Source organism: Bubalus bubalis, chromosome 19 (genome assembly GCF_019923935.1).
Source record: "Bubalus bubalis isolate 160015118507 breed Murrah chromosome 19, NDDB_SH_1, whole genome shotgun sequence".
Classification (NCBI taxonomy): domain Eukaryota; kingdom Metazoa; phylum Chordata; class Mammalia; order Artiodactyla; family Bovidae; genus Bubalus; species Bubalus bubalis.
The window spans coordinates 46556277-46580685 of NC_059175.1; the positions used below are offsets into that span (position 1 = coordinate 46556277).

A 24409-nucleotide genomic window follows, 5' to 3' on the forward strand; every position below is an offset into this window, starting at 1 on the left:
ATTTGAGTGAACTCTGGGAGATAGTGAAGGACAGAGAAGCCTGGTGTGTTGCGTTCCACGGGGCGCAAAAAGTCACACAGGACTTAGCGACTAAACAACAACAACAACACTATTATTTCATGTACATTTACAAATGTAAGCAACTTATATGAATAGCCTGCTAAATCTCAACTTTATATTTCTGCTGATTTCAAATGTTTATAACTTTAAAATAATAATACATAATATAGTAATAAATAAATAGCCTGTTTATTTATTAGATATTTCATTTACCTGTGACCACCAAAATATAAAATGTATTAATAAGTGCAAATAAATATTAATGTTATACTGTTACATTAACTACTCTTTATAAACATGTAAGGCAAAATTAAAAATGTACTAACATTTGATATACCCATGAAGCAATAATTGGGAAACTTATTTAACCAAAATTACTAGAACTACTGGAGGGGTGTTTATTACATTTTGATATTTTCTCTGCTTGTTATGTCTGCTATGTTATACTAATTTTTCTTACTTCATTTCACTTTAGAATTTAGATTTTGAAAACAAGATGCTATACACTTTAAAAGTGGATGCAAGTAACACTCACCCTGATCCACGATTCTTACACCTGGGGCCTTTCAAAGACACAGCTGTGGTTAAAATATCTGTGGAAGATATAGATGAGCCTCCTGTGTTCAGTAAAGTCTATTATTTGATAGAAGTAGATGAAGATGTAAAGGAAGGCAGCATCATTGGACAGGTGACAGCATATGACCCAGATGCCATGAACAATTTAATAAAGTAAGTGTTTTGAGAAAATATAAGTTTGAAGATATATAACAATCACTCACTATTTACAAGTTGTGTGAAAAAAATGTACACTATGTGATCAAGTACAGTAATAAGACCAAATGCTTCCATAACAAAGACTCAGCTGTGCTGCCTTTTAAGTGCTCTGGATATATTGATTCCTTTGACTCATCACACTTTGGGCTTCCCTGGTGGCTCAGATGGTAAAGAATCTGCCTGCAATGCAGGGTACCTGGGTTTGACCCGAGTTGAGAAGATCCCCTGGAGAAAGGCATGGCAACCCACTCCAGTATTTCTGCCTGGAGAATCTCCAGGGAGAGAGAAGCCTGGCTGTCTACAGTCCATGGGGTCGCAGAGAGTCGGACACGACCGAGCAACTAAACACGCACATCACACTTAAAATGCAGCTCCTATTATTTTATCTTTCTGCAGATGATAAGACTATAGTACTGAACATTTAAATAGCATGCTAAAAAATTAGTCACTGGAAAAGCTGGTTTGAGGTTCAGGCTATCTGGCTCCTGTGTCCATGTTTTAATCCATTAGTTATTGAAGTAATCCTTATCTCACTGTCCTTCTTAGATAAATCATAGTTCAAATAATAAGAGATCTAAATAAAATTTTCTATAAAAATGTTCTAGAAAAGTTATTAAGAGATAACTGGAAAATTGATGAAATTAGTCCCTAGGCACACTTTACATAAAAATTTTTGGGAAACAAAACATCAACTATATTCTATTAAAAACACACAGGATTGGTAAAGACAGTAGTGATATTTGAGAACAGTGAAACTATTAAAAATTAATATTATTTGTGCAGAATAGTGTAATAATTTCTCAAAATCTGAAGATTGTATTAACCATTTCAAAGCTTTCGAATGTGCCATAAATTATGCTTAAGTGAAATGTAGTGAAAATCACTCAGTCATGTCCGACTCTTTGTAATCCTGTGGAGTGTATAGCCTGCCAGGCTACTCTATCCATGGAATTCTCTACGACAGTATACTGGTGTGGGTAGCCGTTCCCTTCTCCAGGGGATCTTCCCAACTCAGGAATCGAACCCACATTGCAGGTGGATACTTTACCATCTGAGACACCAGGGAAGCTCAAGTTATGCTTAAGGAGAATATAAATGTAATTGTGATATTAACTGATAAATAGGATGGGTGGATGAAGATGGGTAGGTATGCTGATGAAGACAAAGAAGACTAAAGGAACAAATACTATATTGTTTGTTAATGTGTGACTAGGATAATAAAATACCTAAAATTATACTTTACTTAAAATTTAATTTTTTTACCTAACAAGTACCTACCATGTAGCATAGGGAACTATACTCAATATCTTGTAATAATCTATAATGGATGGGAATGTGTAAGAAGAATATATATATTGACATGTAGTATAAACTGAACTATTTTGCTGTTTGCCAGAGACTAACACCACATTGTAAAATGAACTATATTCATACAATTTTTACATTTTAATATTAATTAAGGAAACTAAATAATTAAATATGTATTGGAATGCCCAAATTTCCTACAATTCATGTCATATATCATACATAGAAAATCAATGAAAGCAACTCTAAATATATAGGCATTACATTTAGATGTAATAACTATTCATGTTAATTTACAAAGCAACATTTTTTGCACTAAATATACACTGAGTTTAATTTGTTGGTTAATTAATATATTTTTAAAATAAAGAAACAATTCATGAAATTTTAATCCATACTTAGTACTCAGAGTTTAGCTTGAACAATTTGTCTAGTTTCAGGTTAATTAGAAAAGAATTTATGTAACTTTCTCTCGTTCAGGTTCAAATCATATATTTGTATATTATTCAACATTAATTTTAAAACATAATACCAATGAATGAAAGATTATTTGTACTTTTATATCATCATGCATAAAGAGTATTAATTTTATATTATCATGTTGTATAAAACAAACCTTTTAAAATGAAATAAGTAATCTAGTTTTCCAGTGGTCTACACGTATGTCCCAGCAGGTTTACATTCAAAATTATGTTTATTTATTTTTTATTGAAATTGAGTGTGGCTGATTGGCTTTGGCATCTCTTATATGTGAATTTATTTTTTTAAGTAACAAAAGGAAGTTCAGAGTGTTTTTGTGTTCTTTGCAGTATTGAAATAGAAATAATTCACCATGTATATAAAAATGCATAAGGGGAAAAATTGCATAAGGGACTGTAGATACCAATAGCTATAAATGCTCGATAAATATCTATTCTTGATAGATTTTGCAGTTTCCAAAAACATAGTAGTCAGTGTTAGATGTGCCTTCATTTAGACCTAGTATTTGTGATACCAAATATTTATGCTTAAAATTCCACATTTATGTTTTTAACAGTCATTGATTTCACCTTTTGTCAGTTAACAATACCCCCTGTTAGAAAATTTTAGACAAGTGACAGGATATTGACTGTTTTAGATTAAGAACAATTTATTGCCCTACTTGGAAAAGACTCTGATGCTGGGAGGGATTGGGGGCAGGAGGAAAAGGGGATGACAGAGGATGAGATGAGTGGATGGCATCACCGACTCAATGGACGTGAGTTTAAGTGAACTCCGGGAGTTGGTGATGGACAGGGAGGCCTGGCGTGCTGCGATTCATGGGGTGGCAAAAAGTCGGACACGACTGAGGGACTGAACTGAACTGAACTGAATTCCCCTGCTGCTGATATTCTGCAGTATAAAGGAGACAGCCTCTTAATAATCTTTCTCTTTCATTTGGTATATCTTGCATATAGGAATTCAATGAATGTTGATTAACTTGAGAAAGGCAAGCTGATTTTCCATGTTGCCAAGGATATTTGTTTATTTATTTAGATAACATCAAGGATTGTATTAAGTTTAATCATTTTAACACCCCTTTCTACACAAAGGTTTTAATCTTTTCATTGAATCAAGTGATAAGCAACAAAATGCTTTTCTATTCAAATGGTGGCATCAGATTCATGATATGAAACTCAAATATTTGTCTATCTTTTTCTCTATAAAGTAATTGTTATTTATTGTGCCCTTGCTATAAACTGGGAACTATCCAAAGTATCAGATCATTTAAATCTCATCACAACAGTATAAGGCAAGTACATCATGATCACCTATATTGTTTAAATAAACTATTTTATATTAGAACATAGTTGATTAACAATATTGTATTAATTCCAGGTGTACAACAAAGTGATTCAGTTATGCATATGTATGTGTGTGTGTGTGTTAGTCGCTCAGTCACGTCCAACTCTGCGACCCCATGGACTATATCCCACCAGGTTCCTCCTTTCATGGAATTCTCCAAGAAACCTGGAGCGGGTTGGCATTTCCTTCTCCAGGGGATCATCCCAACCCAGGGATTGAACTCGCTTCTCCAGTGTCTCATGCACTGCAAGTGATTCTTTCCTTCCTGAGCCATCAGAGAAGCTCACAGACTTAGAGAATAAATTTGTGGTTTCTCGAGGGGAAGCCTAAGAGGAGAGATAGATCGGGAGTTCAGGATTGACATGTACATCTATATTATTAAAAATAAATAGAGATAGAGATGCAAAGAGTTTAAGGAGCTTTACCAAGGACCCTATACAAATAACTGGCAGGCTGAGGATTCAAACTATTGTTGATCTGAATGCACAGCCAATTCTTTAACCTATATATTCTGCTTTCTAGGCCTGGTTTTTAGAGATAATTAACAAGGTTTCACATTCATAAACTAATATAACTGAATTCAGTAGTACATAGCAGAGCCTCAAGGATGAACTTGTACAAAAAGCAACCCATGGCTTTTGTCCCTCAGAATTTGGTTTAGTTTTTCCTTGTCTTTTCCATTGTCCATAATAAGGAATTTTTTTTTTTTCTTCTAGTTTTATCGAGGACTGTGTTGTGGGTTGTAACTTATCTTTTTCATTTCTAATTTTATTAATTTGGACCCACTCTCTTTTTTCTCAATTACTCTGGCTAAAAGTATATCAGTTTTGTTTATTTTTACAAAGACTTAATTCCTAGTTTTGTTGATCTTTCCTATTGTTTCTTTGTTTGCTTGTTTTTTAGTGTCTATTTCATGTATTGCTGCTTCTTATAACTGCTTTTCTTCTACTAACTTTGGATTTTATTTTTTCTTCTTTTCTTAGTTACTTTAGGTGTAAAATTAGGTTATCTCTGAGATTCTTCTTGTTTACTGAGATAAGCCTGCATTGCTATAAACTTCCCTCTGGATCTGCTTTTACTGTGTCCCAAAGGTTTTGTATTGTTATGTTTTTGTTTTCATTTGGTCCATTTGCCTTTAAGGTAATTATTGATAGCTATGTACTTACTGTCACTTTATTAATGGTTTTGGGGTTGTTTTGTAGTGCTGTTTTGTTCCTTTCTTCATCCTTTTCTCTTCTGCTTTCTGATTTTATGTTTGCCTTCAGTCTTTGGTTTGGATTCCTTTCTCTTTTGCATGAGTGTATCTGTTACGGATATTTGAGTGGTTCAAGATGATGCTGTCCTCTTAGTATGCATTCAGAGTTATCCATTCCTTTAAAATTTTATGTAATAGTTTAAAAAGGATAGGTTTTAATTCCTACAAATGTTTGGTAGAATTCAGCTATGAAGACATCTGTTCCTGAATTTTTGTTTGTTGGGAGTTATCATGAGGTTGTGGTTACCATGAGGTTTATATATATATATATATATATATATATCAGTTCATATATATATATAAATTTTTATAGATTCATATATATATATATAAATTTTAAGCTGCATATGTCTTAAGTTCAAACAGATTTTAACAGCCAGCACTGCATTTTTACTCCACAAATCCTCTCTACTTTTAATGTTTTTGACATCATATTTTACGTCACTTTGTTTTATGTGTCCCTTAACTACGTTGCATATATGCTTTATTTTACCACTTTGGTCTTTCAACCTTTCTACTAATGTCATACATCATTGATTCACCACCTCTACTGTATAGTTGCCTTTATAAATGAGATTTTTTTTATACATTTCTAGCTCTGCTGTTCATTTTTACTCAGAGAAATCCCTTTAAATTTTTTTTTAAAGTTGGTGTTATGGTTCTGAACTCTTTAGTTTTTGCTTGTCTATAAAACCTTTGATGTCTCCATCAGATCTCAGTGAAATCTTGCCAGGGAGCATATTATTGCTTGTAGGCTTTTCCTCTCATCACGTTAAATATACTGTGTCACTCTCTTCTGTCCTGTGTAGTAACTGTTGAAAAGTTGACTGATAGCCTATTGGCATTCCCTTATATATATCTTGTTGCTTTTCCCTTCCAGCTTTTAATAGCCTCTCTTTAATTTTCTGATTTCATTACAATATGTCTTGGTGTGGTCCTCTTTGGATTGGTCCTGTTTTGGACGCTGTGCTTCCTGGCCTGGATGCCTGTTTCCTTTTTGGGTTAGGAAATTTTTCTGCTATCATGTCTTCAAATATGCTCTCTTCCTGTTTCTCTGTTTCTCTTCTTCTGGACCACAAAATATGAATCTTATGGTGCTTGATGTTATACTAGAAGTCTTGCAAGTTTTCCTTCTTTATTTTTATATATATTTTTTCCTTTTTCCTATTTATCTTCAATGATTTCCACTACTCTATCTTCCAGATTGCTGGTCAATTCCTCTGTATCACATAACCTGTTGATTCCTTCTGGTGTATTTTTTATCTCAGTTATTATATACCTCATGCTTGTTTTCTGTTTGTTTTCTAATTGCTCTATCTTTTCTTTGTTTCATCATTCCTATTTTCTGCCTTGTTTGGATTAATACTGTGCTTTATTTTGAATTCTTCAATATTTCCTTTTTTAATCTTATCATTCTTTTCTTGCTGGTATAGAATTTTAGATTGAGGGTAGTTGTTGCTTTTTTCTAGATCCTAACGTAAATATTTTTAAATGTCTGTATGTTTAGTTTGTCTTAATAACTTAGTTGTTTCTTAGGATGCATTCAAATTTTGTCAAAAGCTTTAAGCAATTTGATTATGATGTGACTTTCTATAATATGCTTCATATATTTTGTACTTGAAGTTTATTATGCTTCTTGGATCTGTGAGTTTATGGCTTTTGTCAAACTTGGAAAACTTTTCAACCACTGTTTCTTCAATAATTTTGCCCTACCTTCCTCTCTTTCAGATCATTTAATTTTAATTATGTTAGGTCTCTTTAAAGTGCAACACAGCTCACTGGTGCTCTAATTTTTTAATCTCCCTCACCTTAGTCATTTTAAATAGTTCCTATTCATTCTTCTATTAAAGTTTACTAATTCTTTTTTTTTTTTTTTTTTGCAATACCTAACCTGCTTTAATTCCATCATAGGATGATTTTCAACTCACAGGCTTTAGTTTCTTTTCTAGAAGCTTTATGAAGGATATATATATATATATATATATATATTATATGTGTATGTGTGTGTGTGTGTGTGTGTGTATCCTTATTCTTTCATCTCTTTGTGATTATACAGACTATTACCTACCAGACTCTTCTGTCATAGCATACTCTGGACAAGAATATTGGGATGGGTTGCCATTTCCTTCTCCAAGTTAAATATTCAGAATGCATTTAAAATAACTGTTAAAATATCATTGTCAGCTAATTCTGTCAACTGTGTAATATCCAGGTTAGTTTTAGTTGACAAATTTTTGTTTGCGGTCACATTTCCCATTCCATACTTACCTGTGATTTATGATTGCACAAAAAATATTGTGTTTATACTGTGTTTAGTGTGTGACAGCTTTACATTTTTATAAATACTCTTGAACTGTATTCAGATGTGTGGCTAAGTTACTGGAAATAGCTTAAACCTTTTAGCTTTTGCTTCAGCAGCCCTTTGTCTATAACTGGTTTTGCCCCATAAATCAGGTAAGACATTTCTGAGTAGTCCAACAAAGCCCCATGAATGATGAATTTTCCACTTTGGCTGGTGGGAACGAGAATTATTTCCAGACACATGCCAGTTCAATTTTGCTCCCGCCAGACCTTATAATTGGTTACATCTTTAGAAGCCATAGATTTTACTTGTTCTCATGTGTATTCTGACCAGTACTCAGCTGAAGAGTTGAGTGGGATTCTTTTCATATTTATGTGGTTCTCTGTGAAATTCTATCCCCTGAAATCCTCTACCCAGAAAATTGTAGCCCACATTAGTCTCCTTGGACCCTCAGAATCATCTCTTGAACTCAAGGGATTAACAGGCTCCACCTGGGCTCCCACTTCCTGCGTTATTACCTAGAAACCCTCCCAGGCCAAAGCCACTTTGGAGGATTGCATCATTTCTTCCTCTTTGCCCAGGAACTAGCCTCTCTGTCTCCTGGTATCTAATACTTCAAAAATAATTGTTTCGTATATTTCATCTGGCTTTTAGTGTGGAAACAGGTGGTAAATATAGTCCCTGTTATTTTATATGTGAGAACATTCATATCTTTTCAAGCTTTCAAGTTTTCAAGATTATATAATTATAGCCATTCATTTTAGAAAAATGTATTGCACAGATAATTTTACAGCAAATAAGATGTCTATAATTATCCCCTAGGTAGATACACCAGTGCTATTTATTCTATTTCCATCAAGTATTTCATCTTTCAAACAAATTATCAATCTCCTAATTATTTATTATTGAGTAGAAGTACTATAACATTTATGGATTTATACATTTTACTAATTGTAAATATTTGCTAATGTAATTACCGTTCTTAATAAACTTCTATTGTCTATATATATGTGTATATATATACACATATATATGCAGTGAAGTGAAAGTCACTCAGTCATATCTGACTCATAGTGTGTGAGTCTATATCTCACACATTATATCTGATAATTTCCACATGATACAATTTCAGGAGAAAAAATTCTTGGTCAGAGACTGATAGTAAAACTTGCAACCTTTATTATGATACATAAAAGTAGCTGATATATTTTTAAATTCATAGTTCTACCAGAAATATTTACTTTTATAGGGTACTTACATCTTAAAAAAACAATGAGCAGTAGTTTTACCTGTAAAATCTCAAGAATTGTGACAAAGGGAAGAAAAATATTTGGGGAACAAATGAACTTGAAATTATGCTTCTAAAATTATGCTGCCAAATCTGATAAAATATAGGGCCATGCCTGAAAATATAATATTAAACTCATCTTGTTAGCATAAAAATGTACATAAAAAAAGCTTTAGATATTCAATTACAGTGTGAAAAACGATCAGTAATTAAAACCAGAAGACAACATTGTAATATTTGACTCTTTTGTTTGTCTGAATCCTTGAGAAGGATGACAGATCCCTAGAGCCTGAATAGGCTATGATAAACATCATTGAGAAACATTTACCAGGGAGAGTTTGGGAAGTAATTTACCACCCACAGTAAATCTGTCCGTGAAACATATTTTCTGAAATACAGCTGCCACTTGCAACATAAGATTCTGGTTACAATTAGCAGCTGTTGTCAACTCTGTGTCACCTCATTAGTTATTCTGGATTTCCTAGTTTTAAGGTTGATTATAGCTTTACAGTTTCTGAAAGAGTATGTTGTCTCATTTCACACCTATTTTATGCTCAACATATTTAAAATTCAACAAATTTTAGAAAAACTCAGCTCTACAGCAGTCATGCAGAGAAGTACAAAACAAACTTGCTGGTGAGAAATTTAGTTATATCACAGTAAGGTACATGATTCCACCATAAACTGGATTAGGTGCCCTCATATATATTAGTATTTTCATAATATTTGATTTCATTACTGAAAGTAAAATAATGATAATTTCAAAATTACATCACTGGTATTTCCAAAAAATGTTATGAATTATTTGTTCAAGCAGTATAGCCACATTCTCAAGGAAGGTTTCAATTTGTAGCTGGAAGGCACATTTCTGGAAAGCAGTAGCTGAAAAAATGATTAGCAAACTCACAGCCTAAGTATATTGACTTAATGGAAGATGTACCTGGGATACAGAAAAGGGAAAGGAATGCTATCCCTGACATATTTCTGCATGTTTCTGATTTGTTGATTTGTTCTGGTATCTGTAATTTAACTGACATTTTTGTAGTAGGTGAAAATACAAGGATCTTCTATGTGTTTGCTTCTTTTTAAGAATTTTTTTTTTATTTTTTTTTTTTTTACGTTGGAGTATTAACAATGTTGTATTAGTTTCAGGTGTATGGAAGAGTGATGATGTGCTTAGTCACTCAATCCTGTCTGACTCTTTGTAACCCCATGGGCTGTCACCTGCCAGACTCTTCTGTCCATGGGGATTCTTCAGGCAAGGATACTGGAGTGGTTTGCTGTGCCCTCCTCTAGGAGATCTTCCCAACCCAGGGGGCAAACCCAGGTCTCCAGCATTGCAAGAGAATTCTTTATAGTCTGAGCCACCAGGGAAGCACATTTTCTTCTACCTATAAATATATCGATTCTTTTTCATGTTTTCCCATTTAGGTCATTACAGAATATAAATAGAATTCCCTGTGACAACTATAGGTCTTTATTTGTTATCTATTTTATTTATTTTTAAACTTTTTATTTTATGTTGGGATATAGCTGATTAATAATGTTATGGTAGGTTCAGGTGAACAGCAAAGGGACTCAGCCATGCATATACATGTATGTGTTTGATCCTTAATTGTAGTACTTGAAAAACAAACAAACAAACAACAGCAACAACAAAGAAAACAAGCTAGAACTAGAACTAGGTCTTAGGTTCCACAGTCTCAGCTTTTTTGTGACCTTTTGACCTTGTTATTTTTGCTGCTTGTATGATTGGCTCCTGTTTCTGCATAAGATATTCATTCAAAAAATCATGCCAATGATTTTCTAAACTTATTATTAAAAATTCAATATAAAGAGACAATAAAAAATGTGTTTTATTAAACCATCTGCTGAGGCATAGAGACAGTTTTGTCTCACATTGTTTATCAGACTCCTTTTGGTCGTTTGTTGTAATCTGGTGTATTTATTATTAATAGGTAAACCAGAACATCACATTCTGTGTTCAAAATAGAACATTGGTTGCTAAATAAATGAAAATTATCTCTGGGTTTTGAAAAATTGCAAGACAAAATTTGCAATGGGGCAAACTTATAAATACATACCCAGAAGTTTGCAGTGTTAATATTAAAGTGAACTATTTATAAATCATCAAAGTGATTCTTCTTCATGAATTCTTAACTTGAAGATGGTACCTTTCAGGGTTGAACCTAAGAGTGGGGCAGCCAGAAACACGGACTTATTTTGATACCACACAAGTGCCAAGTCAAAGCTAGATTTATGTAATATAAGAATTATTAATTATTCCACAATCACAGAAACTCTCACACAAATCTCTAGGGCAAGTAACAATGGGAACGAAGAAATTTTTATTTTCCTCTTGATCTCTCATGTAAATGATAGGAAGAAATCAGAGATCTATTCAGCAATAAGCAGATTACAGTTAGCTACTGAACTTTCCAATGATGGGGATAAAAATATAAAAGTGAATATTATGAACTGAGTTTCATTCAACACATAGATTAGATGGGTTGTGCTCTTTTATTTACTTTATTTGTGTTTCTTTTAGGATTGTTTGTATTGATAAGTAAAATTTGGTCCAAGTATTTTAGGAAAAACATTTTTTTTTTTTTAATGTTCCAGTAACTCTCAGGCTACATTAAGGGCTAAATTTTAGGAAAATTGAAACCTAGAGATAGAAAACACTCTATCTTGCTTCACTCTAACAGTACTTAAGCAATAAAAGACCTTCCCTGATGGCTCAACAGTAAAGAATCTGCCTGCAAAGCAGGAGACTCCATGTAAATCCCTGGCTCTGGAAGATCCCCTGGAGGAGGAAATGGCAACTGACTCCAGTATTTTTCCCTGGAAAATCCCATGGATGGAAAAGCCTGGTGGGCTACAGACCATGATGTCACAAGAGTTGAACCTGACTTAGCAACTAAACCACAGCCACCACCAAGCAATAAAAATTAAAAAGAAAACTTTTCGTATGACTTTTAGTCTTGATTTTAATATACTGATGTTTATTTAAAAAAAAACGAGCTATCTCAGATCCTTTGCTGACAATGAATTCTTAGTTATAACCCAACATAACTTTCGTCTCTAAGAAATATAAATATATAATATATATATATATACACACACATACATGTATACATACACAACTATGTATAAAAATTACAATCATAATTATTGTAAAAATGTCCTCAGTCGCTTCAGTTCAGTTCAGTTCAGTCGCTCAGTCGGTCCAGTCATGTTCAACTCTGTGACCCACACACATACTGCAGCCCACCAAGCTCCTCTGTCCATGGATTTTTCAAGCAATAATATTTGCATAGGTTGCCATTTCCTACTCCATTTGCAAAAATAATGGGATACTACCATTTCCATATAGTTCTACTGTCCATTGCACAACATGTCCAAAGGATAACAAGGAGGTGACTGACGTGGTTTCATATCTGGGAAGTGAAGTACAGAAAGAAATCTGAGAACAAGTATACAAAGCTTTTAGTTATTCTATCTTAAGATGAAATCCAATATATATACATTAATAGGTATATGTCCCCATGCCCAAATACTCACTTTGAAATGTATTTGTGATTTGAAATAATAAATTTATAAAATTTAGCAGAAAATAAATGACATAAGCACCATCACATACTATATAGTTAAAATTATTTTTGAAATCTGAATTTATTAATGGATCCCTTAAGTTAACCATATTTCTTATAAAAGTAGACTGTTATGTGTATTTTATTATAACAATCCAAACATAAAAACATAGCCTTTACATAAATCCATTTCCATCCAATATGTCAAAAATTACCAATGTTTCACAATGTTAGAAACCTAAATATCTATTACTAATTTTTGTCAAGGTAAGTGCCCAATAATGGATATATTATAGAATCATAATCGGAGTTGTTAATTCACAAATTCACCAGATTAAAAGGGAGTTCATTTTGCTAAGTGTCTTTAATAGAAACCTAGAAAAATCAGGATGCCACTTGATGCTGATTTGTCTGTTAGTTCTCTGCTGTTGTTCTTCTCTTAGCTGTCCTTATTCTGACCAGTTTATCTCATGGTCTATAACCTTGTTATACAAAACCTTGTCAATGGACTTACAACCTGCATTCACCTAAGCTTGTTGGAATTGCAGAATAACTGTTCACACTCTAGATCTACTGAATCAGAATCTGTTCTACAAAGATTTCCATTAACATGTGAGATGCATTTAGGTTCTTACATGGTTCAATTAAACATTCAACAACAGAAATTTAAAATATGCAAAAATGATAACTAGTACAGTCTAACATGGCTTGATGTAACTAAAGGATTTTCATGTAAGCTAGAATTTTACTTTTCTGCCTTCTTCTTCAACTTTTAAGGGTTCATAGGATTAATTTGTAGCTCAGACAGCAAAGAATCTGCCTGCAATGAGGGAGACCAGGGTTCAATCCCTGGGTCAGGAAGATCCTCTGGAGAAGGGAATGACAATACACTGCAGTATACTTGCCTGAATAATTCCATGGACAGAGAAGCCTGGTAGGCTACAATCCATGGGGTTGCAAAGAATCAGAATGAGTGACTAACACACACAAATAATCAAGTTTAATCTCCCATCTCAATGTCTTTAACCTTAATCACACCTGAAAAGTTACTTTTACCATGTAAAGTAAATTATGTACAGCTTCCAGGGATTAGGCGATAGACATCCATTAGAGGAGGGTGGGCATTGTTTTGCCAGTCACCAAATAATACAAAGTTTAGATTGACATCTTACATACATACCTGATGAGAGAGAGTCATGTAATTCTGTGGTCCTTTGTCATTTCAGTTTTTATTTGAAGTAAGTTACAGGGAGAGAGTAGAGGAGGACATTTGATTCAGCTGAAATAATCCTTGAAGAGATCCATTCAAGACCCATGTATTTTACAATAGCCTCTGAATATCCACTTATAAGGACTCTGTGGACACACATTTTCATGTGTTATTTGCAACTTAATTTCAATTTATCTAATGGAATTGATTCTATCAAATTTAATATGGCTGTTTAATATGTCTCAAGTACTGTAATAGGTTTATGATAGGATAAATAAATCAAGTGGCTATTAAAAACTCACTTAAAAGCTGCCACAAGGACTCACAAATGTCAATAATGACTCTGAAGCACACATAATCATAGAATAGTAATAATGAAATCAGTCAAATGTATCAAATTGTCTAAATGAAAATTGCACTAAATAAAAATTCAAGAAAATCATCAGTATTTCACTTGTCTCCTTTATCAGACCATTGCGTGAATTGCCTCTAACTTTATGAAATGGTAGATGAGCTGTAATCTTAAAACAGTGCCTGGAATGATGAGTCTCTTTCCTGCTAGGTACTCTGTTGATCGGCATACTGACATGGACCGGATTTTCAGTATTCACTCAGAAAATGGCTCTATTTTCACTTTGAAGCCTCTAGACAGGGAATCTACTCCTTGGCATAATATAACCGTCACAGCTACAGAAATAAGTAAGTTGGAAATACATCCATCTGAACACATTATTTTTCACCAAAGTCTTAAAATAATAGCATTAAATAAACTTTTTCCTGAGTGGGATGTTTTTATTATTTGAACTGAGAGAAATTACTTAGAGTGTGTTGGATTTTTAAGTTATTTTAAGGATTACCAAATATTCATTCATTTTAAACTTGGTTTTCTTTTACATCTTTTACATTCTTTTACATCTAGAATAAAACATGATCTAATCATAAAATAATCAGTCTAAGAAAAGAGTATCTTACCAATAATATTCACTCTCAATTATATTCTCTTCATTCTATCATGCTTTTCATCTGAACGATGTAAGAAAGCTGAGATATACATCAGCAATCCAATCAAAAAATGAATACCCTAGAAATGATGTGTTGCTAAGTTACAAATGGGGCAAACAATACCACTGCTACTCTGTAAATGAGACTAAAATCTTACACATGTTCTCACTGCAGATAACTCAAAACAAAGTAGCCACATTCCTGTCTTCATCAGAATTCTAGATATAAATGACCACGCTCCAGAATTTGCCATGTATTATGAAACATATGTTTGTGAAAATGCAAAACCTGGGCAGGTAAGTTATTATAAACTTAAAAAAAATGTTTCCTCTTCACCAAGGCAAATGACATTGCATTAATTTACTTGGGCTTTGTTTTTTCCATGAAAACTATTGTCAATTCACTTTGTCAGTTCTTTATCTCCCATACAAAACAACTCACAATAATCTTAAAAATATGAATTTTAAAATATTTTATATAATCCATGATATAATAGGAAAATTAGAATATATGCTTTAATTTATATACCAGGTACATAATAGATATCACATATATAAAAAGTTCCTACCTGGATTCATAATTATACTGGTAGTGATATATAATCATGAATGGGATGAAAATATATTATTAAACAAAACATGAAGTAAGAAAATAAAATTGACCTGTGTTAATATAAAGGAAATCATAATAATTTCTTGCTGATTATATTTGCCACTTTCAGTTGCTCAATCAGGTCATTTTGGTTTGAAATTAGTTATATTTTGTCAGTTTTTTCAGCTTTAATATTAGTGAGATAAAAAAGATTGTACAAGAGTTACCAGGTCATCTTAGAAAGCAATATTTGAGACATCACTAAAGTAATTTTATGAAAATGCTAAATATGTTCACTTTTTACATTAATATAGTATTTTATCACTGAGCCCCCTGGTATGGACTTAGAGAATACACAATAACCGCAATGAAGGATACATTAAACTACTGCAAAGCACTGCTAATTCTTCATTACAGAATTTTGGACTGTGATACCTGGAAGTGGTGAAACTATTTGTTTTTGTAGAAGAGGATTTGAAAGTAATGGTAATTAAATGACTGTGATTACAAATCACACAGATGGCAGACCCAGGACTGGAAAACAGGCACCCCGATGTGTGGCTTTGTATTTTATCCACGATAAAATGCTCACTTAGCATTTCACTGCCCAACCTGTCATTTGCTGTTCCATCTTCCCACAGTGGCACACCTCTGACCTACAGGGAGCACAGCTGAGAGGTGCTATAATTTCTCAAATTCAACAGTGTATTACAAAACTTTAGAAAGCTTTTCATATATTCTAAATTTTGCAGCTACCATTAAAAAGAAGAGCAAACATTTTGAATAAAGTATGCAATCTTATTGTAATTAAGGCACCCCAAAGCTTTAAAATCTTCTGCTTCCTGGTATTATATGGCATATTGCTCATTTTTCCAAAACTATATTTATAGTTTCCTTAATCTCTAGGAGTGGTTGTGATAATCACTTTAAAAAAAATCCATCTGTTATGTTCTTGGCTTTTGAAACAATCATTGTCTAGTGGAGGCAAGATGTTGGTAACAAATCGATAATAAAATGGACTGGTAGTATATATTAACAAGTCAAAAGGTCTAATTTTGGATTTCTTTTCTTGGATACAATAGTGGCCAGGAAGCAGACAATGATTCATAAAGGTGCTCTGCAAACTGAGACTTGATTGACATTTTTTATTCCTCATTAAATAAGTTGCATTAGACAGAGCTATAAAAAACTCTGGAAATTTTTCTCAAAATGGAATTTTTTGGGTTTAGTTTCAGTGATATATTTAAAGCCCAAACGCTGATTTTAAATGTCTTCTAATAACAAGAGTTGCTTTTTGTGCTCTATTTAATTGATTTTTATTCGGTTTTAGTTGATTCAGACTGTCAGTGTCATGGACAAAGATGATCCTCCCCGAGGCCACAAATTCTTTTTTGAACCAGTGCCAGAATTCCCCCTCAATCCAAACTTCACCATTGTAGACAATAAAGGTACAGAGCATTTTTAAAGACAAATATTACGGAACATTAAGAGGCAAAATTTAAAAGACTGATCTGACTTTTTTTTTTTTTTAACAGATAATACAGCAGGAATCATGACTCGAAAAGATGGGTATAGCCGCAACAAAATGAGCACATATTTGCTGCCAATTTTAATTTTTGACAATGATTATCCGATTCAAAGCAGCACTGGCACACTCACCATTCGTGTGTGTGCTTGTGATAATCAAGGAAACATGCAGTCCTGCAATGCCGAAGCCTTGGTCCTCTCTGCTGGGCTGAGCACTGGGGCTCTCATTGCTATCCTTCTCTGTGTCATCATACTGCTTGGTAAGTGTGCCCAGAGTGATGTGCCCCTGAGATATACTCATTCAATTCAAGGAATTCTCTTCTTCCTTATCCAGTGATTGTGGACTGAAAAACACTCTTCTTTATAGCTAAAGAGGGAAAATTTGAGCTTTTTATTAAAATAGTTCTTCCAATTAAAAAAAAATGAATTTTTGATGAAGGCTAGGTCTAGCTTACAAGAGACCAAAAAACAAGGATATAATAACATGATATATACAGATATTTTAAAGTACATTTTATATATGTATAGAGTTTAGTGTGAACTAATATTGTCACATTTCAAAGGGTATTTCATTTAATAATTAATTAAATTTTTATGTCAACTCTATAAGATACTTTCATTCTTGTACAGAAGGTTAGATAACTTACAGAAAGTCACTCATTCAGAAAGTGTTCTAACTATCATTCAAACCCAGGTTATTCTTTGTTAGAATTCACCTTTCGAACCATTGTCCTCAAAACAAAAGACTATTTTACAAATAATATTCCTAATATTACCATGTATTTCACATATGGAATTAACCAGCACATTTTAAGTTGTGACAATAGTATAGACATTTTTTCATAAAATTTGTTATATGTAGTTTCAATCCACCAAAGAAAATGTTTAAGTTCATTTTTTAAAATATCACTATGATATTGTGGCCATACCTACCTAGTTCAGCAATATTTTCTAAATAAAGTCATGCTTCCAATTGCAAATGCTTTATTTGAGTATGCCCTAACAGGACAACAATTTAATTCAATTAAACGGTTGTTCCACTATAAAACATTCCCCCCAAACTTGTTTCCATTAAATACTCATCCAAAATGAATCCTTAGGGCAAGAGCGCTAGCCAAATTTATGTTCCAATGCTCCTATGTGTTGGCTCCTTTTCACTGCAAATCCCTTCAACCTATCTGGATGAAATCCCTTTGGCCAGATATTCTTGCAGGACTTCAGCAGGGAACTGATTCAAATGAGGGCAAAACATTTGTCCCAGTTATGATGGTCCAACTATTTAGAAAAACAATTTATCAGAGTGATGTTGAACATACACACTACTACCATCAGCAGCAGCAGTCTGCATGTCCACGTGCTGTTAGAAATTTCAACTCCTCTGTAAAATATTTTTGTATCCCTATGGAGATTAAATTTTGGCTTACCCTTTCAGCTCAGTGCTACTGATATCATGCTGTTTTATTTGCTAAAATAGTTCTACTTCTCTAGTTTAGGACAAGATGGAAATATGTACATTTTGAGTTTTTTTTAATTTCAATATTAATATAATACATACGCACAAAAAGACATGCATATGAGAGAATAATATTAATCTGCCAAAGTAAGTTTAGATATCATAACACTAACTAAATCTCTATGCAGAAATTCTAGAAGGCTCTTTTATTCAGAAAAGTTTGCCATCTTTCTGACCTGGGCAATATGGAGGGCACACATTTCTTATATTTTACCTTTCAATTATTATCTAAACATGGAATTATTTTCTATTATTTTTAGTCAGAATGTGTTGTAATTCATAAGGTTTTATTTTAAAGTTTCTTAAGCACTTGCCATTATTTCAAGCCTTATACTAATGGCTGCATATAGTTGCTATATTTCTGTAGTTAGGAGAGTTGGCTCTGCAAGGTGGTGATATAACAAGGGCCATGATATTTTAGGCCTATCCTTTCACAGTTTGAAGAAATGTAGTTCTTTGTTTATATCCATGACACAAGGCAGGGGTTAAAACCTAGGGCAGGACTTCTTAACCCCTTTGGTTCCTTGAACACCTTTGGTAGTGAAAATGAAACTTATGGACCATTTTAGAATAATAATTTAAACTTATTAAATAAAACATGTAATACAAAAGGAAATATATTTATCCAAATTAAACAAAAAACATAAAGCAAAATGTGCCTTTATATGCTTTGTGTTAGTGCAAGTCTAATGATTATTTGTGATATGTCCTAACATAAAGTATCTATGATTTCTACTAGTTTGATAGTCACTGTACTTACCATCACTATAATTTATGCTGATATTTATGACAGGAAGTGCTACATTCAGTTTACAAATTAGTAAAAATAACGATGCATTTTTTTTTTTTCTATTCCTTATCCTAGCTTCTCTGAATTGCATTCACATACCCCAGATTAATAACCTCAGTTGGGAAAAGAAGCAGGTAATTTTGACCTGGCAAAGGAGAAAATACTCAGAGCAGATTCTAAAGGCTGTTTGTGAAAATGCATAAACATTACCTAAGAAACCCTTAAAGCAATTTGACGATACAGTTGTGCTACACATATAGAAAATTTATAAATTAGTTTGGGCTCCCCAGGTTGTGCTAGTGGTAGAGAACTCATCTGCCAATCCAGGAGATGTAAGAGATATGGGTTCAATCCCCAGGTCAGGAAGATCCCCTGGAGGAGGGCAGGGCAACCCACTCCCATATTCTTGCCTGGAGAATCCCAGACAGAGGACCTTGGTAGGCTTCAGTCTATAGGGTTAAAAAGAGTTGGCTACGACGGAGTGACTGAGTACACACATGTAAATTAATTCATTCAATATTAAACTTGGAAAGAACCCCTCTTTTTCTAATTCATAGCTCAATAGATTGGTGGATTTCAGACCTATATTGGATTTAATTAACATGCTCATCCTTTAATAGGAGAGAATAAAGATATGTCTCATTTTTAATGGATTTTTTTTTTTATGTGTCCAGCATGACTCTGAATATGGCTCAACACCAAAAGCCTGCTTGGTGCAGGTTAGTTAAGATATTTCTAATGATTTTTTGTATTCTTTCTACCAATTAGTAGAAGCTGAGGAAAGTGCATTGGTCAATAGAACAATAGCATTGGACAGGCCTTAAGGGTGAGTTACAGGGGCATCAGGGCCATGGTGAAGTGCAGTCTTAATGAAAATCAGTTTCTATAATCTCAAAAAAAGATTGAAAAAAATGAAAGAATTTGAGCCAACACTTTTCTTATTTTTCAGTGAAACATCAGTAATACCAAAAAAACACTTGAACTTTCCTAAAGTGAGAGAAAATTTTCTCTTATTTCTCCCCAGCAATGTATACGTATGCTTTGGGAAATTTTTCTTTATATAATTTTAACTTTTCTTATATATAAAATTATGGACTTTATCCATTTCAATGGAAAACATACTTTGTTGGAAATCAAATAGTCTGTCTTACATATTTAAATGTAATTTTTAGTTTATAAATGTATTTATCTTGCAAATGTTTGTTGTCAAATATATGCATAATAGTTTAAATTTCACTAGTATAAAAGAAATAAGAAGGCATATCATATGTGGAGAGGGTTCATAGTGTATGCAGAGGGGCCACAATTTACATATCAGCCTCGAAGCTTGAATACAACTGTATAAGTCAAGAAAGTCCTTAGAAACAAGATAATTTCTGTAAGATGAATAGAAGGTAAGGATGAGTGTAAGTTTGAATTTAATATTGTAGCATATAGAATTATATTTCAGATTTTAAGCAGGCTTTCAAAACCAGGTCAATAACGGGAATGGATGAAACCATGATAGATGTGTGTGTATGCTATGCTAAGTCACTTCAGTCATATCCGACTCTGTACGACCCCATAGACGGTCGCCCACCAGGCTCCTCTGTCCCTGGGATTCTCCAGGCAAGAACACTGGAGTGGGTTGCCATTTCCTTCTCCAATGCATGAAAGTGAAAAGAGAAAGTGAAGTCGCTCAGTCGTGTCCGACCCTTAGCGACCCCATGGACTGCAGCCTTCCAGGCTCCTCTGTCCATGGGATTTTGCAGGCAAGAGTACTGGAGTGCCATTTACATATCTATAATGTGTATATACATATGTATATACAATACACATGACATATACTTACATGTGTCATTTTTTTTTTACTTAAAAATTTTTTTTTAATTTTATTTTTAAACTTTACATAATTGTATTAGTTTTGCCAAATATCAAAATGAATCTGCCACAGGTATACATGTGTTCCCGATCCTGAACCCTCCTCCCTCCTCCCTCCCCATTCCATCCCTCTGGGTCGTCCCAGTACATGTGTCATATTTACATGTATATACATACACATATCTATAATGTGTGTATACCTATGTATATACAATACATATGACACACATTTACCTGTGTCATATTTACATGTATATACATACATATGACACATATATGCATATAAGGCATTTATGTATATATATGCATACATTTGAATGTTTTACATATATCCCCTTGAGTCATTAAGAAAACATAAAATTTATGCTCAATTTCTCTTGTAATAATAATGATTGTAGTTTTAGAATTTTAATATTTTGAGACAAATGTGCATTGAGGAAAAGTCAGATATTATATACTCATTTGGCTAAATGCATTAGCCATAATTAAAGTTTTTCAATGCCTGAGCCCTATAGAAGACTGAGTCTCAAAAGCAAGTAAAATGCACTGTATTATCTGCTTTTTTGTTTTGTTTTATCAATATAGTACATCCAGTTTTTGGCCTAAATCATGCTGTATTTGTACAGGGTAGTTAGTCTTTATATCCAAATGAACTTAACACCTCTTTCACCACATCAAGGTCACAAACATAGGAGCATGCTGTATTTAAGCCTGAATTATGGAAACTCACAATTTTCTCTCTCTTTGTTATATTTGGTTTTTGTTAATAGTTTTAGTTGTGCTTTTTGCTGCACTGAAGAGGCAAAGAAAAAAGGAACCTCTGATAATTTCAAAAGACGATGTCCGGGACAACATCGTGACCTATAACGATGAAGGCGGTGGGGAAGAAGATACCCAAGCTTTTGACATCGGCACTTTAAGGAATCCAGAAGCAAGAGAAGATAATAAACTTAGAAGGGATGTAATGCCTGAAACAATTTTTCAGATAAGGAGGACTGTACCTCTGTGGGAAAATATTGACGTACAAGATTTTATCCATCGAAGACTAAAAGAAAATGACTCAGATCCAAGTGCACCTCCTTATGATTCACTGGCAACTTACGCCTATGAAGGGAATGATTCCATAGCGGATTCCCTCAGTTCTCTGGAATCTCTTACAGTAGATTGCAACCAAGATTATGATTACCTCAGCGACTGGGGGCCTCGTTTTAAAAAACTTGCTGATATGTATGGGGGTGATGATAGTGACCGAGATTGATTATGGCATGACTTCATGGATGTCAGTGGAAGTACTCTCTTTGCTACTAGATGGAGTGGCCTGCATTCTCTTCCTTGGAGGAAATGTTTAAAAAGTTAAAATTACAAACAATACGTAGGTGTTGTCTTAGTAAGAGTTTGCTTAATCAGTAAGTTTCTGTGAATGAATATGAATGACATAGATTTTAAAAAGTAATAATAATCAGTTCACCCTCTTTGCCTAACAATCTCTGAAGAAAAGTATATCACATCAATAATCAATAAAATATACATAAAAGGCTTTTTGTGCCTTTTCTTAGATATAAGAACTTTATAAATAATGTTTTCTTAACTGACTTGCAGTCACCTTTACTATTAAATGAAACATTGTGCAACTGCTTTGTAAATTAATATAAAAAATATATCCCTAAAGAAATAGGAATGACTATTACTGCCATATTTATTTAGTTGAAGAATGTCTTTGTGTTAATTCATTCATATTTTTATAAATGTATATTTATATTTTTGTATTTTTATGAAATAAAATAGTCTTTATAAAAATAAATTTCATTTTATTTGATTCCTATTAGTATTTCTGATATTGCTTTTAACATTTTTTAAACATCTTTAAAAATAAAACATGATTTACTCAGGGAAAAAGCAGCTAAATTGTTGCATGTAATTTAGAACTAGAATATCATGGGACTATAAAAAACTTTGGTACAAATTGTGATTTTTCTGCTTCCAGTTCTCAAATATGGACAAGTGTTTATCTAGCCACTGATGTCTACCCATTGATTAGGATGTGAGACATTTGGAATATAAAATATTATAAATATATCTGTGAATAATTAACTAAAGTTTTGTATATTTTTTTCCTATGGGATCAACCAGTGAATTTTATCTGAGAGTAAAGTATGTGTCAGTAATGTGTTGATCCTAAAAACATCTAAACCTTCCTTCAACAATAGTATATTTCTCAGAATGAGAAATTATAGTTCTGACTTTCCTTTTTATGATTAGATAATTCATGGAATATATTAATTATATGGGTAATATTTAAAATGTGTATTAATAAATTATTGGTGTTTTTTGGCTGATAATTTTATTGTGGAGGTTGGAAGCCATTGTACTTGAGGAAATCTTAAAATGAGTGACATGTAGATTGGAGATAAGAAAACTTAAGTAATGTAAAATTTTGCTAATAATTGGGATTGTCCAGAAAACAGAATATGGACACCCTAAGGCATGGGAAATAGAGAGGGAAATTTGTGTGTAATAATCATTTGCAAATTTTGAAAGACTGCAATTCAGAAAACTTGCCCTAGTTTAGGCTGGAGAATAAAACCCAAACTAAAACAACCTTCATGAGGAGATTACATGATACCCAGTTTCTGTGTCATGAATTTCCCTTTTCTTTCTTTTGTATTACTCCTTTGAAGAGCAAATGTCATGCACAGGGTGTTTCCTAGGTGGAATTTATATAAAAGTTTGGCTTTGACTAGTCTGTTACCAAGTCTTATAAAATAGCTTACATTTAAATTATAAACAGATCCTTATGTATTCTATTATGTTACTATATTGAAAAATATTAAAGACAAAGACTATTTCAATAACTTTACCACCAATAGCTAACACGTATTAAATATTTAATTTAATGCTAAGAAAACAAAAATATACTGGGTCTTTAAATAATATGAGAAAATTTTCTTATCATTGGAATTGCCCAGAAAACAGAAAACTTTTAGTTCAGAAAGTATTAGTTTTCACTTAAAAATAATTCCTTTCCCTATTGCTAGAGATTTTCCAGCATAAATCAGACAAATATTTGAGGAGGATTATATAAGTGGCTTAAGGTAGTCAGAAAAAATGAATTTGATATCTATTAATGCCTCATAATCACTTTATTCTATAATCACTAGAAGGATAAGTGACAATAAGCAAACATATTCTAAGGAGAGCCATAATTACAGTATGAGTAACGTCTGCTTCAGAGAGAAGAGATTATGTGAGATCAGAACCAGAGGACTAGGCAGTTATATTCGCTGCCTGGTTTTACATGCTATAAATACTAAGAAAACCACAATAAACCAAGCTTGAGTTGTGATCTATAATTGCTGTGAGAAAACCATAATGATAATAGAAAAGACATATTGAATTTTTAAGCTCTATTACAAATAATTGTTAATTTGACTACATTTTTCAGCAATTAAATAATGAATTCAGTTTTAGGGTTCTTCCTTTCCTTGATCTGAAAATCACGGATAAATTACTGGAGT

General features: G+C 32.9%; 1 protein-coding gene across 1 annotated transcript in view; it reads left to right on the forward strand.

The window, feature by feature from the left end:
- The window catches only part of CDH9 (cadherin 9), a 139220-nt gene extending 116581 nt beyond the window's left edge, over positions 1-22639 (forward strand). Inside the window, exons 7-12 of the mRNA XM_006073952.4 lie at positions 536-789; positions 14174-14310; positions 14788-14909; positions 16535-16652; positions 16740-16991; positions 21665-22639. Coding sequence (XP_006074014.3) covers positions 536-789; positions 14174-14310; positions 14788-14909; positions 16535-16652; positions 16740-16991; positions 21665-22152 — 1371 coding nt within the window. The 3' untranslated portion in view covers positions 22153-22639. The remainder of the gene's footprint in view (positions 1-535; positions 790-14173; positions 14311-14787; positions 14910-16534; positions 16653-16739; positions 16992-21664) is intronic.
- Positions 22640-24409: the final 1770 nt, after the last annotated feature.